The following is an 18,222-nucleotide window of genomic DNA, read 5'->3' on the forward strand; positions in this document are numbered from 1 at the left end:
CTGGAAGAGATGATGGAGTGGAATGGAAACAAAATAAACAAATATGAAATTACAATGAAATAATTTATACGGCATGCAGCTTAATAGATATATACTAGAAATGCTTTTATGTTTTGTCAAGTGCTATTATATTCCACAAAAGCAACAACAGCCTGTTTGTTAATTTTAAGCCCTCACACACACAGCCAAGGTAACGAGACACACACAATCCTTATTTCTATATTTTTACACTAATGAGCTAAAGGAAATACATCATTTTGAACAATTAAATAAAACATGATATGAAATGATGAACATGATGAAATGTCACAATAGTAGTACAACTTTACATTTGTTTAACCTTTAAAGCAGCACACCAACCAGGTCAGTGAATACTACTCAGGCTTACAGCTTCTCAGTGCAGGTCGACACAATATTATTATGGTGTTATGGCAATGTCTCTACTTTGTAAGGGTTTTAGTTCTTCATTGGTCTGCTCTAATATAGACATGCCACAGTTAAGCTACTAGAACTAGGATTAGTGGAGGCTTGAGTCAAAAGGCCATTCAAACGTACACATCATCACTGTTACTTTAGAAAAGTATTATTGGCCAAGTGAGAACTGTCTTACCGGCAATGAACGTTTGCTCTCTTCATCTTTCAATTTCTTGCAAAAGAACAACTTTGGAGATGTTTAGTCTCTGCCATTAATAGGCTTGTTGTCCCTTTATGCATGTCAAGGGAATTGACACTGTTGTTTTCTTCTCTATTCTCAATTTCCTTGAGGTTAGTAATGGCCTACCGCCTCCATCAACATGAGGGACATCCAGCTCTAGTTCAGACGGCAGCTGACACAACTGATGGCGCTATGTGAAGTCCCCTCATCTATTCTAATCTTTGGCCTGACAGTGCAGCATCTTCCAATATGTACTATTTTGATTTGAGAAAGTAGCAAGGGTAAAGTAGCAAGGTAAATTGGACAGATTAAGGGAATCTTACTCAGAAAGCTTAATCATGACATTCTCCACATACTGTATTAATGAATTATTCTTTGTAAGGGTCAGAAAATAGGCTAAATGTTTTTGATAATGTATTTTTTCAAATTGAGGCTGATTTCAGGCTTAAATATACTGTACATATTCAAAATACATGTTGTTATTTTTCACATAGTTTACAACCAAAATAATGAACTGATAGTATAATTAAGCATGAAAATATGGATTGTGCATCAAGTATCAAGATAGAAGGCCTATATACAAACAAAAGTATTATAATATTGCTAAAAGTGAAGATAATCTTATTATACTCATTATAAAAAGGGAACTGTGTTGTTGAATTTAGTAAACTGCTTGATTTGTGTCATTGCCATCCTTGCCACGTTCATGTGAAAGTCTAATCCTAGTAATTCAGGGAACCAAGTTGCTATTTCAAGGTTCAGCTGTTCACTACTCGATGAGGACCCAAAAAGGTATTCTGACGAGAAAATTCTCAACATTTCTCGGGAATTCAGAAATCAAGTTGCCTATGTGCAGTTAACATATTCCAACACATACTAAATTATTCCAACAATCATAAATAATTACATATATTTCACACATAGCATGTACATACAAAAATAAATCTATTTGTACCTAGAAGTACACTGGCACAAGCCCTAACAATGGCAAAAAAAACATGATAGAGGATTAATCTGGGCTGTGATATTCGGCACATACAGCTCAGGTGTATAAGATTGTCTATCTTTGGAAAAAAAAGAGAAATTCTGGATTCAATTTTAGGTCTGCTCTGTAGAATGGGTCTGATTCATGAAGCCTTAGAACCAATCAGGGACAGTTGACCTATTGAGGGAACACTAATAATAAACAGCATTGAGTTGTTTGTTTACTATCAATTTGAAGCAAATATTCTGACATTGAATTGCACTCAACTTTAAGAGGGAGATTTAAATGACTGAATGAATGATTTATTCGATGGCTGTGATTCATACTGTTGTGCCGCTGTATTACATCATGTCAGATGGTTTATCCATGATGTTTTCAAAGTCTCCACTTTTATGACACAGACATTTTCCCTTATAAAGAGAGTCATTAACATGTGCTATAAATCTATTGGATACAGGATGAAAGGCAAGTTTGTTGGTTGACAAGTTGGGTAGACTTCTATTTGAAAAGGGCTCAGGAGACAGAGGTTTAGCTGAATTATGTAGCACACTTGCAGTACCTTCGGAGGATGGCAGGTTTATTTCAGACAGCCAGTACTGCAGGAAAGATTGTGTGTACTCATTCTCTAATAATGAAGGCCCTCCAGACATAGATTTAATTTCGAATCTATTCTCCTTTCCCCCAGAGGGCTCTACCTTTTTAAATGCAGTGCTACATTTTTCGATGTCTGCATGTTCTTGTTGATTCACATCCCAAGGTATCCAGTTTTTTTCCGGCATGGGTTCTTGACATGGTTCATGGTTGTGTTCTAGTACATATGGGTGTGGTGAGTTTGGCTCTTTTCTAAGGTCAAGGGGCTCTTTTAGGTAAGCTGAACCAGACGTAGGCGACTGAGAATCCGTGTTGAAATCAGAGACATGCTCATTGCTTTGTTTTGAAAATGATCCCTCAAAGGATAAAGACTGATCCGATATAATTTCAGTCAAAACCGTAGACGGTGGCTTGAAATGGTAACCCCAAGCCAGACCTTCTCTGTTTTCACACAATTTCTGATTGCACAAGTGGTGTGTATTTAGATGTCCTCCTTTGTATACAGGATCATACGTATGGCACATCAATTTGCAAGGGACTGTATTGTAAAATAAATTATATTGAGGAGTCAATGGGATTGTATCACATTTGTCTAAAACTACATGTACACAACTTTTTTCTAAAGACACCTTAGGATCAGGCTCATTAGGATAACCAAATGTGTGTCTTTGAGGATTACAGATGGAGTTGGTTTGATTTGAACGATGTTCCAGTTTAAAGTCAGATAGAATTGACATTGGAGAATCAGGCCTTATATCTTCAAACAGATATCCAAGACAAAGATCATTACATTCAATATCTGAAGCTGCTGATACTGGCAAACTTGATCTATTTGCTGAGTACTCAACAACATACTCACAGTACTGGGGCATGAATTGGGGAATGGGTGAGTCAGGAGAAAGGGATGAAAACTCATCATGAGAAGCAATAGATTCAGGGGAGTGAGGTCTCAACTCATTGACCCAATTGCAAAGGAATTCCTGTGTATCCTCATTGTCTGATGTGTACATTTCAGCGGAAGGTGATCTAGCCTCACAGATATCCTCTTCATGGAAATCCTCGGATTTCTTTTTTAAATGATACCTCACAACATCTGCATACGTCAAAGGTTTTGTCAATACGGGACGTCTGATATTTGACATTGGAACATCTATTTCTTGATCTTGGAAATTAAATGTAAATGAGTCAGGTGAATCCAGTCGAATCTCATCAAACAACTCTTCGATACAAAAGCCAAATAATTCTGGGTCAGATGCCGTGGACTGAGATGATGAGGGTCTCCCTTCAAAGAATCGCAAGTAATAGTCACAATGTTGAGACTCAAGTGGAACAAAGGTATTGTCAGAACAGACACAACTTAGATCAGCAGATGATACTGATTCAGGGGAAGATGGTCTCAACTCGGCAAACCTGTTCTGAACAAGGGAACAATCTACATCTGAAGAAATAAATTCTGCAGAGAAGGGCCAGCTATCAAACACATGTTCCAGTTTAAAGTCAGATAGAACTGACATTGGAGAATCAGGCCTTATCTCTTCAAACAGATATCCAAGACAAAGATCATTACATTCAATATCTGAAGCTGCTGATACTGGCGAACTTGATCTATTTGCTGAGTACTCAACAACATACTCACAGTACTGGGGCATGAATTGGGGAATGGGTGAGTCAGGAGAAAGGGATGAAAACTCATCATGAGAAGCAATAGATTCAGGGGAGTGAGGTCTCAACTCATTGACCCAATTGCAAAGGAATTCCTGTGTATCCTCATTGTCTGATGAGTACATTTCAGCTGAAGGTGATCTAGCCTCACAGATTTCCCCTTCATGGAAATCCTCTGATTTCATTTTCAAATGACACCTCAAAACATCTGCATAGGTCAAAGGTTTTGTCAATACGGCACGTCTGATATTTGACATTGAAACATCTATTTCTTGATCTTTGAAATTAAATGTAAAGGAGTCAGGTGAATCTGGTCGAATCTCATCAAACAACTCTTTGATACATAAGCCAAATAATTCTGGGTCAGATGCCATGGACAGAGACAATGAGGGTCTCCTTTCAAAGAATCGCAAGTAATAGTCACAATGTTGGGACTCAAGTGGAACAAAGGTATTGTCAGAACAGACACAACTTAGATCAGCAGATGTTTCTGATTCAGGGGAAGATGGTCTCAACTCGGCTAACCTGTTCTGAACAAGGGAACAATCTACATCTGAAGAAATTAATTCTGCAGAGAAGGGCCAGCTATCACATACATGTTCCAGTTTAAAGTCAGATAGAACTGACATTGGAGAATCAGGCCTTATCTCTTCAAACAGATATCCAAGACAAAGATCATTACATTCAATCTCTGAAGCTGCTGATACTGGCGAACTTGATCTATTTGGTGAGTACTCAACAAAATACTCACAGTACTGGGGCATGAATTGGGGAATGGGTGAGTCAGGAGAAAGGGATGAAAACTCATCACGAGAAGCAATAGATTCAGGGGAGGGAGGTCTCAACTCATTGACCCAATTGCAAAGGAATTCCTGTGTATCCTCATTGTCTGATGAGTACATTTCAGCAGAAGGTGATCTAGCCTCACAGATTTCCTCTTCATGGAAATCCTCAGATTTCTTTTTTAAATGACACCTCAAAACATCTGCATACGTCATAGGTTTTGTCAATACGACACGTCTGATATTTGACATTGGAACATCTATTTCTTGATCTTTGAAATTAAATGTAATTGAGTCAGGTGAATCCGGTCGAATCTCATCAAACAACTCTTCGATACAAAAGCCAAATAATTCTGGGTCAGATGCAGTGGACTGAGATGATGAGGGTCTCCCTTCAAAGAATCGCAAGTAATAGTCACAATGTTGGGACTCAAGTGGAACAAAGGTATTGTCAGAACAGACCCAACTTGGATCAGCAGATGTTACTGATTCTGGGGAAGATGGTCTCAACTCGGCAAACCTGTTCTGAACAAGGGAACAATCTACATCTGAAGAAATGAATTCTGCAGAGAAGGGCCAGCTATCAAACACATGTTCCAGTTTAAAGTCAGATAGAACTGACATTGGAGAATCAGGCCTTATCTCTTCAAACAGATATCCAAGACAAAGATCATTACATTCAATATCTGAAGCTGCTGATACTGGCGAACTTGATCTATTTGCTGAGTACTCAACAACATACTCACAGTACTGGGGCATGAATTGGCGGATGGGTGAGTCAGGAGAAAGGGAGGAAAACTCATCATGAGAAGCAATAGATTCAGGGGAGGGAGGTCTCAACTCATTGACCCAATTGCAAAGGAATTCCTGTGTATCCTCATTGTCTGATGAGTACATTTCAGCTGAAGTTGATCTAGCCTCACAGATTTCCCCTTCATGGAAATCCTCTGATTTCATTTTCAAATGACACCTCACAACATCTGCATACGTCAAAGGTTTTGTCAATACGGAACGTCTGATATTTGACATTGAAACATCTATTTCTTGATCTTTGAAATTAAATGTAATGGAGTCAGGTGAATCTGGTCGAATCTCATCAAACAACTCTTTGATAAAAAAGCCAAATAATTCTGGGTCAGATGCCATGGACTGAGACAATGAGGGTCTCCTTTCAAAGAATCGCAAGTAATAGTCACAATGTTGGGACTCAAGTGGAACAAAGGTATTGTCAGAACAGACACAACTTAGATCAGCGGATGATACTGATTCAGGGGAAGATGGTCTCAACTCGGCTAACCAGTTCTGAACAAGGGAACAATCTACATCTGAAGAAATTAATACTGCAGAGAAGGGCAAGCTATCAAACACATGTTCCAGTTTAAAGTCAGATAGAACTGACATTGGAGAATCAGGCCTTATCTCTTCAAACAGATATCCAAGACAAAGATCATTACATTCAATATCTGAAGCTGCTGATACTGGCGAACTTGATCTATTTGCTGAGTACTCAACAACATACTCACAGTACTGGGGCATGAATTGGGGAATGGGTGAGTCAGGAGAAAGGGATGAAAACTCATCATGAGAAGCAATAGATTCAGGGGAGGGAGGTCTCAACTCATTGACCCAATTGCAAAGGAATTCCTGTGTATCCTCATTGTCTGATGAGTACATTTCAGCAGAGGGTGATCTAGCCTCACAGATTTCCTCTTCATGGAAATCCTCAGATTTCTTTTTTAAATGACACCTCAAAACATCTGCATACGTCATAGGTTTTGTCAATACGGAACGTCTGATATTTGACATTGGAAGATCTATTTCTTGATCTTTGAAATTAAATATAAAGGAGTCAGGTGAATCCGGTCGAATCTCATCAAACAACTCTTTGATACAAAAGCCAAATAATTCTGGGTCAGATGCCATGGACTGAGACAATGAGGGTCTCCTTTCAAAGAATCGCAAGTAATAGTCACAATGTTGGGACTCAAGTGGAACAAAGGTGTTGTCAGAACAGACACAACTTAGATCAGCAGATGTTTCTGATTCAGGGGAAGAAGGTCTCAACTCGGCTAACCTGTTCTGAACAAGGGAACAATCTACATCTGAAGAAATTAATTCTGCAGATAAGGGCCAGCTATCACACACATGTTCCAGTTTATAGTCAGATAGAACTGACATTGGAGAATCAGGCCTTATCTCTTCAAACAGATATCCAAGACAAATATCATTACATTCAATATCTGAGGCTGCTGATACTGGCGAACTTGATCTATTTGCTGAGTACTCAACAACATACTCACAGTACTGGGGCATGAATTGGGGAATGGGTGAGTCAGGGGAAAGGGATGAAAACTCATCACAAGAAGCAATAGATTCAGGGGAGTGAGGTCTCAACTCATTGACCCAGTTGAAAAATAATTCCTGGGTATCCTGATTGTCTGATGAGTACATTTCAGCTGAAGGTGATCTAGCCTCACAAATTTCCCCTTCATGGAAATCCTCTGATTTAATTTTCAAATTACACCTCACAACATCTGCATACGTCATATGTTTTGTCAATACGGCACATCTGATATTTGAAATTGGAACATCTATTTCTTGATCTTTGAAATTAAATGTAATTGAGTCAGGTGAATCTGGTCGAATCTCATCAAACAACTCTTCGATACAAAAGCCAAATAATTCTGGGTCAGATGCAGTGGACTGAGATGATGAGGGTCTCCCTTCAAAGAATTGCAAGTAATAGTCACAATGTTGGGACTCAAGTGTAACAAAGGTATTGTCAGAACAGACCCAACTTGGATCAGCAGATGTTACTGATTCTGGGGAAGATGGTCTCAACTCGGCTAACCAGTTCTGAACAAGGGAACAATCTACATCTAAAGAAATTAATTCTGCAGAGAAGGGCCAGCTATCACACACATGTTCCAGTTTATAGTCAGATAGAACTGACATTGGAGAATCAGGCCTTATCTCTTCAAACAGATATCCAAGACAAATATCATTACATTCAATATCTGAAGCTGCTGATACTGGCGAACTTGATCTATTTGCTGAGTACTCAACAACATACTCACAGTACTGGGGCATGAATTGGGGAATGGGTGAGTCAGGAGAAAGGGATGAAAACTCATCACAAGAAGCAATAGATTCAGGGGAGTGAGGTCTCAACTCATTGACCCAGTTGCAAAAGAATTCCTGGGTATCCTGATTGTCTGATGAGTACATTTCAGCTGAAGGTGATCTAGCCTCACAAATTTCCCCTTCATGGAAATACTCTGATTTAATTTTCAAATTACACCTCACAACATCTGCATACGTCATATGTTTTGTCAATACGGCACATCTGATATTTGAAATTGGAACATCTATTTCTTGATCTTTGAAATTATATGTAATTGAGTCAGGTGAATCTGGTCGAATCTCATCAAACAACTCTTCGATACAAAAGCCAAATAATTCTGGGTCAGATGCAGTGGACTGAGATGATGAGGGTCTCCCTTCAAAGAATCGCAAGTAATAGTCACAATGTTGGGACTCAAGTGTAACAAAGGTATTGTCAGAACAGACCCAACTTGGATCAGCAGATGTTACTGATTCTGGGGAAGATGGTCTCAACTCGGCTAACCAGTTCTGAACAAGGGAACAATCTACATCTGAAGAAATTAATACTGCAGAGAAGGGCCAGCTATCAAACACATGTTCCAGTTTAAAGTCAGATAGAACTGACATTGGAGAATCAGGCCTTATCTCTTCAAACAGATATCCAAGACAAAGATCATTACATTCAATATCTGAAGCTGCTGATACTGGCGAACTTGATCTATTTACTGAGTACTCAACAACATACTCACAGTACTGGGGCATGAATTGGGGGATGGGTGAGTCAGGAGAAAGGGAGGAAAACTCATCATGAGAAGCAACAGATTCAGGGGAGTGAGGTCTCAACTCATTGACCGTATCGCAAAGGAATTCCTGTGTATCCTCATTGTCTGATGTGTACATTTCAGCGGAAGGTGATCTAGCCTCACAGATATCCTCTTCATGGAAATCCTCGGATTTCTTTTTTAAATGATACCTCACAACATCTGCATACTTCAAAGGTTTTGTCAATACGGCACGTCTGATATTTGACATTGGAACATCTATTTCTTGATCTTGGAAATTAAATGTAAATGAGTCAGGTGAATCCGGTCGAATCTCATCAAACAACTCTTCGATACAAAAGCCAAATAATTCTGGGTCAGATGCCGTGGACTGAGATGATGAGGGTCTCCCTTCAAAGAATCGCAAGTAATAGTCACAATGTTGAGACTCAAGTGGAACAAAGGTATTGTCAGAACAGACACAACTTAGATCAGCAGATGATACTGATTCAGGGGAAGATGGTCTCAACTCGGCAAACCTGTTCTGAACAAGGGAACAATCTACATCTGAAGAAATGAATTCTGCAGAGAAGGGCCAGCTATCAAACACATGTTCCAGTTTAAAGTCAGATAGAACTGACATTGGAGAATCAGGCCTTATCTCTTCAAACAGATATCCAAGACAAAGATCATTACATTCAATATCTGAAGCTGCTGATACTGGCGAACTTGATCTATTTGCTGAGTACTCAACAACATACTCACAGTACTGGGGCATGAATTGGGGAATGGGTGAGTCAGGAGAAAGGGATGAAAACTCATCACAAGAAGCAATAGATTCAGGGGAGTGAGGTCTCAACTCATTGACCCAATTGCAAAGGAATTCCTGTGTATCCTCATTGTCTGATGAGTACATTTCAGCTGAAGGTGATCTAGCCTCACAAATTTCCCCTTCATGGAAATCCTCTGATTTAATTTTCAAATTACACCTCACAACATCTGCATACGTCATATGTTTTGTCAATACGGCACATCTGATATTTGAAATTGGAACATCTATTTCTTGATCTTTGAAATTAAATGTAATTGAGTCAGGTGAATCTGGTCGAATCTCATCAAACAACTCTTCGATACAAAAGCCAAATAATTCTGGGTCAGATGCCATTGACTGAGATGATGAGGGTCTCCCTTCAAAGAATCGCAAGTAATAGTCACAATGTTGGGACTCAAGTGGAACAAAGGTATTGTCAGAACAGACCCAACTTGGATCAGCAGATGTTACTGATTCTGGGGAAGATGGTCTCAACTCGGCAAACCTGTTCTGAACAAGGGAACAATCTACATCTGAAGAAATGAATTCTGCAGAGAAGGGCCAGCTATCAAACACATGTTCCAGTTTAAAGTCAGATAGAACTGACATTGGAGAATCAGGCCTTATCTCTTCAAACAGATATCCAAGACAAAGATCATTACATTCAATATCTGAAGCTGCTGATACTGGCGAACTTGATCTATTTGCTGAGTACTCAACAACATACTCACAGTACTGGGGCATGAATTGGGGAATGGGTGAGTCAGGAGAAAGGGATGAAAACTCATCACAAGAAGCAATAGATTCAGGGGAGTGAGGTCTCAACTCATTGACCCAATTGCAAAGGAATTCCTGTGTATCCTCATTGTCTGATGAGTACATTTCAGCTGAAGGTGATCTAGCCTCACAAATTTCCCCTTCATGGAAATCCTCTGATTTAATTTTCAAATTACACCTCACAACATCTGCATACGTCATATGTTTTGTCAATACGGCACATCTGATATTTGAAATTGGAACATCTATTTCTTGATCTTTGAAATTAAATGTAATTGAGTCAGGTGAATCTGGTCGAATCTCATCAAACAACTCTTCGATACAAAAGCCAAATAATTCTGGGTCAGATGCCATTGACTGAGATGATGAGGGTCTCCCTTCAAAGAATCGCAAGTAATAGTCACAATGTTGGGACTCAAGTGGAACAAAGGTATTGTCAGAACAGACCCAACTTGGATCAGCAGATGTTACTGATTCTGGGGAAGATGGTCTCAACTCGGCAAACCTGTTCTGAACAAGGGAACAATCTACATCTGAAGAAATGAATTCTGCAGAGAAGGGCCAGCTATCAAACACATGTTCCAGTTTAAAGTCAGATAGAACTGACATTGGAGAATCAGGCCTTATCTCTTCAAACAGATATCCAAGACAAAGATCATTACATTCAATATCTGAAGCTGCTGATACTGGCGAACTTGATCTATTTGCTGAGTACTCAACAACATACTCACAGTACTGGGGCATGAATTGGGGAATGGGTGAGTCAGGAGAAAGGGATGAAAACTCATCATGAGAAGCAACAGATTCAGGGGAGTGAGGTCTCAACTCATTGACCCAATTGCAAAGGAATTCCTGTGTATCCTCATTGTCTGATGAGTACATTTCAGCTGAAGGTGATCTAGCCTCACAAATTTCCCCTTCATGGAAATCCTCTGATTTAATTTTCAAATTACACCTCACAACATCTGCATACGTCATATGTTTTGTCAATACGGCACATCTGATATTTGAAATTGGAACATCTATTTCTTGATCTTTGAAATTTAATGTAACTGAGTCAGGTGAATCTGGTTGAATCTCATCAAACAACTCTTCGATACAAAAGCCAAATAATTCTGGGTCAGATGCCATTGACTGAGATGATGAGGGTCTCCCTTCAAAGAATCGCAAGTAATAGTCACAATGTTGGGACTCAAGTGTAACAAAGGTATTGTCAGAACAGACCCAACTTGGATCAGCAGATGTTACTGATTCTGGGGAAGATGGTCTCAACTCGGCTAACCAGTTCTGAACAAGGGAACAATCTACATCTGAAGAAATTAATACTGCAGAGAAGGGCCAGCTATCAAACACATGTTCCAGTTTAAAGTCAGATAGAACTGACATTGGAGAATCAGGCCTTATCTCTTCAAACAGATATCCAAGACAAAGATCATTACATTCAATATCTGAAGCTGCTGATACTGGCGAACTTGATCTATTTGCTGAGTACTCAACAACATACTCACAGTACTGGGGCATGAATTGGGGGATGGGTGAGTCAGGAGAAAGGGAGGAAAACTCATCATGAGAAGCAACAGATTCAGGGGAGTGAGGTCTCAACTCATTGACCGTATCGCAAAGGAATTCCTGTGTATCCTCATTGTCTGATGTGTACATTTCAGCGGAAGGTGATCTAGCCTCACAGATATCCTCTTCATGGAAATCCTCGGATTTCTTTTTTAAATGATACCTCACAACATCTGCATACGTCAAAGGTTTTGTCAATACGGCACGTCTGATATTTGACATTGGAACATCTATTTCTTGATCTTGGAAATTAAATGTAAATGAGTCAGGTGAATCCGGTCGAATCTCATCAAACAACTCTTCGATACAAAAGCCAAATAATTCTGGGTCAGATGCCGTGGACTGAGATGATGAGGGTCTCCCTTCAAAGAATCGCAAGTAATAGTCACAATGTTGAGACTCAAGTGGAACAAAGGTATTGTCAGAACAGACACAACTTAGATCAGCAGATGATACTGATTCAGGGGAAGATGGTCTCAACTCGGCAAACCTGTTCTGAACAAGGGAACAATCTACATCTGAAGAAATGAATTCTGCAGAGAAGGGCCAGCTATCAAACACATGTTCCAGTTTAAAGTCAGATAGAACTGACATTGGAGAATCAGGCCTTATCTCTTCAAACAGATATCCAAGACAAAGATCATTACATTCAATATCTGAAGCTGCTGATACTGGCGAACTTGATCTATTTGCTGAGTACTCAACAACATACTCACAGTACTGGGGCATGAATTGGGGAATGGGTGAGTCAGGAGAAAGGGATGAAAACTCATCACAAGAAGCAATAGATTCAGGGGAGTGAGGTCTCAACTCATTGACCCAATTGCAAAGGAATTCCTGTGTATCCTCATTGTCTGATGAGTACATTTCAGCTGAAGGTGATCTAGCCTCACAAATTTCCCCTTCATGGAAATCCTCTGATTTAATTTTCAAATTACACCTCACAACATCTGCATACGTCATATGTTTTGTCAATACGGCACATCTGATATTTGAAATTGGAACATCTATTTCTTGATCTTTGAAATTAAATGTAATTGAGTCAGGTGAATCTGGTCGAATCTCATCAAACAACTCTTCGATACAAAAGCCAAATAATTCTGGGTCAGATGCCATTGACTGAGATGATGAGGGTCTCCCTTCAAAGAATCGCAAGTAATAGTCACAATGTTGGGACTCAAGTGGAACAAAGGTATTGTCAGAACAGACCCAACTTGGATCAGCAGATGTTACTGATTCTGGGGAAGATGGTCTCAACTCGGCAAACCTGTTCTGAACAAGGGAACAATCTACATCTGAAGAAATGAATTCTGCAGAGAAGGGCCAGCTATCAAACACATGTTCCAGTTTAAAGTCAGATAGAACTGACATTGGAGAATCAGGCCTTATCTCTTCAAACAGATATCCAAGACAAAGATCATTACATTCAATATCTGAAGCTGCTGATACTGGCGAACTTGATCTATTTGCTGAGTACTCAACAACATACTCACAGTACTGGGGCATGAATTGGGGAATGGGTGAGTCAGGAGAAAGGGATGAAAACTCATTATGAGAAGCAACAGATTCAGGGGAGTGAGGTCTCAACTCATTGACCCAATTGCAAAGGAATTCCTGTGTATCCTCATTGTCTGATGAGTACATTTCAGCTGAAGGTGATCTAGCCTCACAAATTTCCCCTTCATGGAAATCCTCTGATTTAATTTTCAAATTACACCTCACAACATCTGCATACGTCATATGTTTTGTCAATACGGCACATCTGATATTTGAAATTGGAACATCTATTTCTTGATCTTTGAAATTTAATGTAACTGAGTCAGGTGAATCTGGTCGAATCTCATCAAACAACTCTTCGATACAAAAGCCAAATAATTCTGGGTCAGATGCCATTGACTGAGATGATGAGGGTCTCCCTTCAAAGAATCGCAAGTAATAGTCACAATGTTGGGACTCAAGTGGAACAAAGGTATTGTCAGAACAGACCCAACTTGGATCAGCAGATGTTACTGATTCTGGGGAAGATGGTCTCAACTCGGCTAACCAGTTCTGAACAAGGGAACAATCTACGTCTGAAGAAATTAATACTGCAGAGAAGGGCAAGCTATCAAACACATGTTCCAGTTTAAAGTCAGATAGAACTGACATTGGAGAATCAGGCCTTATCTCTTCAAACAGATATCCAAGACAAAGATCATTACATTCAATATCTGAAGCTGCTGATACTGGCGAACTTGATCTATTTGCTGAGTACTCAACAACATACTCACAGTACTGGGGCATGAATTGGGGGTTGGGTGAGTCAGGAGAAAGGGATGAAAACTCATCATGAGAAGCAACAGATTCAGGGGAGTGAGGTCTCAACTCATTGACCGTATTGCAAAGGAATTCTTGGGTATCCTCATTGTCTGATGTGTACATTTCAGCCGAAGGTGATGTAGGATCCTCTTCAAGGAAATGCTCTGATTTCGTTTTAAAATTACCCCTCACAACATCTGCATACTTCAAAGGTTCTGTCGATACGGCAAGTTTGATATTTGATATTGGAACATCTATTTCTTGATCTTTGAAATTAAATGTAAATGAGTCAGGTGAGTCAGGTCTGTTTTCATCCAATAATTCTTCATTACAAAAGCCAAATAATTCTGGGTCCGATGCCATGGACTGAGATGATGAGGGTCTCCCTTTAAAGAATCGTAAGTAATAGTCACAATGTTGACACTCAAGTGGCACCAAGATATTGTCAGAACATACACAGCTGTCCTCATTGTGTTTTTCAGGTGAAATGAGCATGCCATTCCTTTCAGGCAAATCCGTTGATGACTTAGCTTCAGAAAAACCCCTCACAACATCTGCATACGTCAAAGGTTTTGTGTCTGGTCCTAGAATTCTCAACGGAATTCCAGTTGTTTCAATAACGCTTAACTTGTTTTCTGATGGCCATGAATGTGGGATAATGTTTGATCCTAAGAATCCAATTGCTTTAAATTCCTGTTCGTCTTTTTTGCTTCGTTGCCCATTGGCTGACATCTCTATATTGTAGGATACGTTACACATTTCAGCTATTGCTGGTCCATGATCATCATTTGAAACGGATGATTCAAATGATGTGTTTGCCCTTGTCTCTTCAATTTTGCAGAAAAGTCCATACTCTTCTGTGGTCACAGATTCAGGGGACCTTTTTCTTGGATCAGAATTGTGTTCATTTAGTATTGAAGAATTGTTTTCCAAGAGGACAGCTTCAGCTTCTATCATTGATCTATTTTCATGTGATTCGCTTGATGATGTCATGCAGTTAGATAACCAGGACTCAATTAATGACGTTTTGTTCTCACCTGGTTTAGCGGATTCACATGTTGTATATCTAGGCTTCTCTTTTTCACATGTATAATCCGATTCTTCAACAAGAGGGCCTAGTTCAGCGTGTGTGTATGTGACAGTATTAATATCTGACCATGTTGTTGATGAATTCTGAAGTAAACCATTCCGTGGAACTTCAATGAGTGATGGAAAGGAATCGGTTAGTTCTTGTCGGTCTACAGAATATGCTGAAGCTGGCATTACTAATACATTTGATTGTGTATTTTCTCCTGAATACCATAAAAAGAAATCACAGTGTTGACTTCTGAGCTGGGATTGGATTGGTTCATAAAGCCAGAGTTCAAGGAAGGAGTAACTGCACTGAGACATTTCAGATTCTGGTGAGGAAGATCTATCAATCTGCAACTCAATTTCAATTTCACTTTTTGAATCTACAAACTCAACTGCACTCTTCAACAATTCTTGTTCACAAGAAAAATTAAAATGTACCCCTGAACATAAAGATTCATCTTGATATAAATCTGAGAATTCCATTTCTGAAAAGATTGACTCAGGGAATGGGGAAGATTTATATTCAGAAAAAGATGTTGTCACTGATGAAAAAAAATGTGGTATTTGTGGGTATTGTGGGATATGTTCATCAACATGAATGGCTAAACTTGAGTCTGGGTTAGGGTTCTCTAGTTGGGGACTATTAGGCAACAATTCTTCCATCCAAAACTCCTCATAGTCTATATCTAAAGCTGGTGTAGCTGATGCAACTCTATATTCAACCTTGGCCTCCACATGTAAAACTATAGGTGGACTATTCTTAAGTGCTGGAGAATCAGGGTTCAGTGACCTGAACTCATTCGTAGTCTCGTATGGTTTTGGGGATATGCTAAAATAGTTACATTTCTCTTTATATTCAGTTTGTTTTGTGTGTACTGGTGAATCCAATCCTTCTGACCTAGAAGAGAGAGACCTTTTATCATCCAACAAACTTTTGAAGTCTGGAGAATCAATAATTTTGTGTCTCATAAGAGTGTCATCACCAACGGATATCACACATTCATCAGGTGACAGTCTATGCCTTTGTTGCTTTAGTATCTTTGTTTTTAAAGGGGAAAAGTTCCTTTGAGGAAGGAGGACAGGTTTGAAAAGGCTGGAGCTGACTGCTTCAGGCTCAATGATATGGGATTCCTTTGCTCTGACAATTGCACCGCGAGTGTTTTGACTAAATGAGTTGGAAGGGGGGCACCTATCAGTTGAGTCAGAGACCATCTGATGAGTGTCACTGGTTTTCATACCATAGGTTGAAATGTTTCTTTGAATATTAGTGGCCTTATTATCTTCCATGTGGTATGTAGCTATTTTATAACCAGGCTTGTGGCTATAGGTTAATCTTGAAACCTCTCCGTGTTCGTCAATGAAGGGTACATTTTCTCTCTGTACACAGCTGGTCTTTGGAACTATGTGATCTTCCAGGCCTGCTTCATCTGGAGATACGTTTCTTTGAGTTGGATCAAGGGTTTCTCTGTCATTTGTTATATTTAACTTGGGCTTGACCTCAGGGGTCAAGGTAAAAGAGGCAGTGGAGACATACAAACCAAGTTGTACTGTATCTCTCAAACCACACCAAAGCTCATTTAAGGCTTTCTCTGCTTGGTCTGATTCATAAAGGCTTGGGCCAATGTCTTTCATTGATAGAGGTGACGCTAGTCCCAGTGAGGGAGTCAACTGCCGCCGGTCTGCTGTACAACCTTCTTGGTTTGGACGTGGCCCCAAAGATTTGCAGCCCACATTTTGGACATGACTCTCTGCTGCAACTTGCAATGCTCTGGCCTCTTTGGGATCAACCGCGACAGTGGGATAACCTTGATGCTCCTTTCTTCTGTACTGGTGGTCATACACGTGAGATGATAACCTCCACAGTGTGGCCTCATCTGAATGGAAAGGTGGACTTACTTGCTCTTCATCGTCATCGTCATTATTTGCCGATTCCCCTTTCAATAGATCCTCTGTCCACAGGTTGGGGTTCACTTCACTGATGGAAAAGAAAAGATAGCCAAGCATTACAAAATGCAATTAGGTCATGTAGCTGTGGTATAAGTGTCACATGAGCTAAATGTTTCAGGGAAATATTTACTGGGGAATCTCAAGGTCCTCCAATAGATCACAATGCATGCTTTCTGAGTGTGTGTGAGCAATAGGCTCCGCCCAGGAAGGGATGTCGAGTAGTGATGCTACAGATAGGTCTTCTTCAGAGACAGCGGGAGGTGGTTTGCGGTCTGAATCCGTCCTCCGTACTATTCTGGGGCTGTCTACATCCTCTTGTACTAAGGATAGGGCTACGGACACTTTGATGAGGAAAAAAAAGATTGACATAAAAAAAATTAGAAAATATTCACAACACAAAATAGCAACGTAAAAGACAGAACTAATTAAAATATAGAATTATATTGATGATTGAATTATAATTTAGAGGTATTGATACCTTCACTGTGATCCAGTGTCTTTTCTATCTCTGCATATGTTCTTGACGTTTGCTCTTGAATTGATTTATTCTTCTGGGTTTCAATCAGGTGGACAATGTCCATACGATTGATTTTTGTCAGCCTCTTAATCAGGCAGTCCTCTATGGAAGAAGAAAGGTCATCTAATGAAGATATGGATGGAATAACTGAAACATAAATTACAATTTGTGCATCAGTAATCAAACGCAACTACATACCATTTCAAGAGCCAAGTTTGATTTACCTGTGGCATGTTTGCCCTCTCGTTGGGTCCAGCGCTGCAGTAGAGCATGGCTTTGCTCCTGGAGAGAGTTAGGATTCTCGGTCCTTACCAACTGGATCTCTTCCTCATTGAATTCCAGCTCCCTTGCCAGTTCTGCAATGTTAAAAAGAATAACCTTTTACTCTTTTACTGCTTAACTAGATAACAATTGTTAAGCAGTAAATATTTTACAGGTATGTTACAAAATACAGTTCAAATATATTTTTATTTTTATCAAAATCAAGTGTGTGTTGAAGGCTTACCAGTCCAGCTGAACCCAAGAAGATCTGCAATGATTGCTAGGGTCTCCTCTTTCCTGTCAACATCATCCTGCCAATCCACTATGGAGTGCCAGAGCCAAACATTACACATTGCATCATAGTACACAAGCCAACAAATGGTGTATGCATTTCAATTTTTAAGATCTAACTTACATTTCATATTTA

The 18,222-nt window shown here is 39.6% G+C and overlaps 1 protein-coding gene across 6 annotated transcripts in view; it reads right to left on the bottom strand.

Moving 5' to 3' along the window:
• LOC130379047 (ankyrin-2-like) overlaps positions 1-18,222 on the bottom strand; it is a 34,242-nt gene that overhangs the window by 8,131 nt on the left and 7,889 nt on the right. For 4 of the 6 annotated variants that reach the window (XM_056585628.1, XM_056585626.1, XM_056585627.1 and 1 more), the window contains exons 2-6: positions 18,040-18,117; positions 17,759-17,890; positions 17,496-17,681; positions 17,148-17,358; positions 16,967-17,045 (exon numbers count right to left, since the gene is read on the bottom strand). In XM_056585628.1, coding sequence (XP_056441603.1) covers positions 16,967-17,045; positions 17,148-17,358; positions 17,496-17,681; positions 17,759-17,890; positions 18,040-18,117 — 686 coding nt within the window. Of the gene's footprint in view, positions 1-8; positions 17,046-17,147; positions 17,359-17,495; positions 17,682-17,758; positions 17,891-18,039; positions 18,118-18,222 lie in introns of those variants that run through there. The other 2 variants (XR_008895079.1, XM_056585624.1) reach the window with 2 other exon arrangements.

Source organism: Gadus chalcogrammus, chromosome 3 (assembly GCF_026213295.1).
Source record: "Gadus chalcogrammus isolate NIFS_2021 chromosome 3, NIFS_Gcha_1.0, whole genome shotgun sequence".
Taxonomy (NCBI): domain Eukaryota; kingdom Metazoa; phylum Chordata; class Actinopteri; order Gadiformes; family Gadidae; genus Gadus; species Gadus chalcogrammus.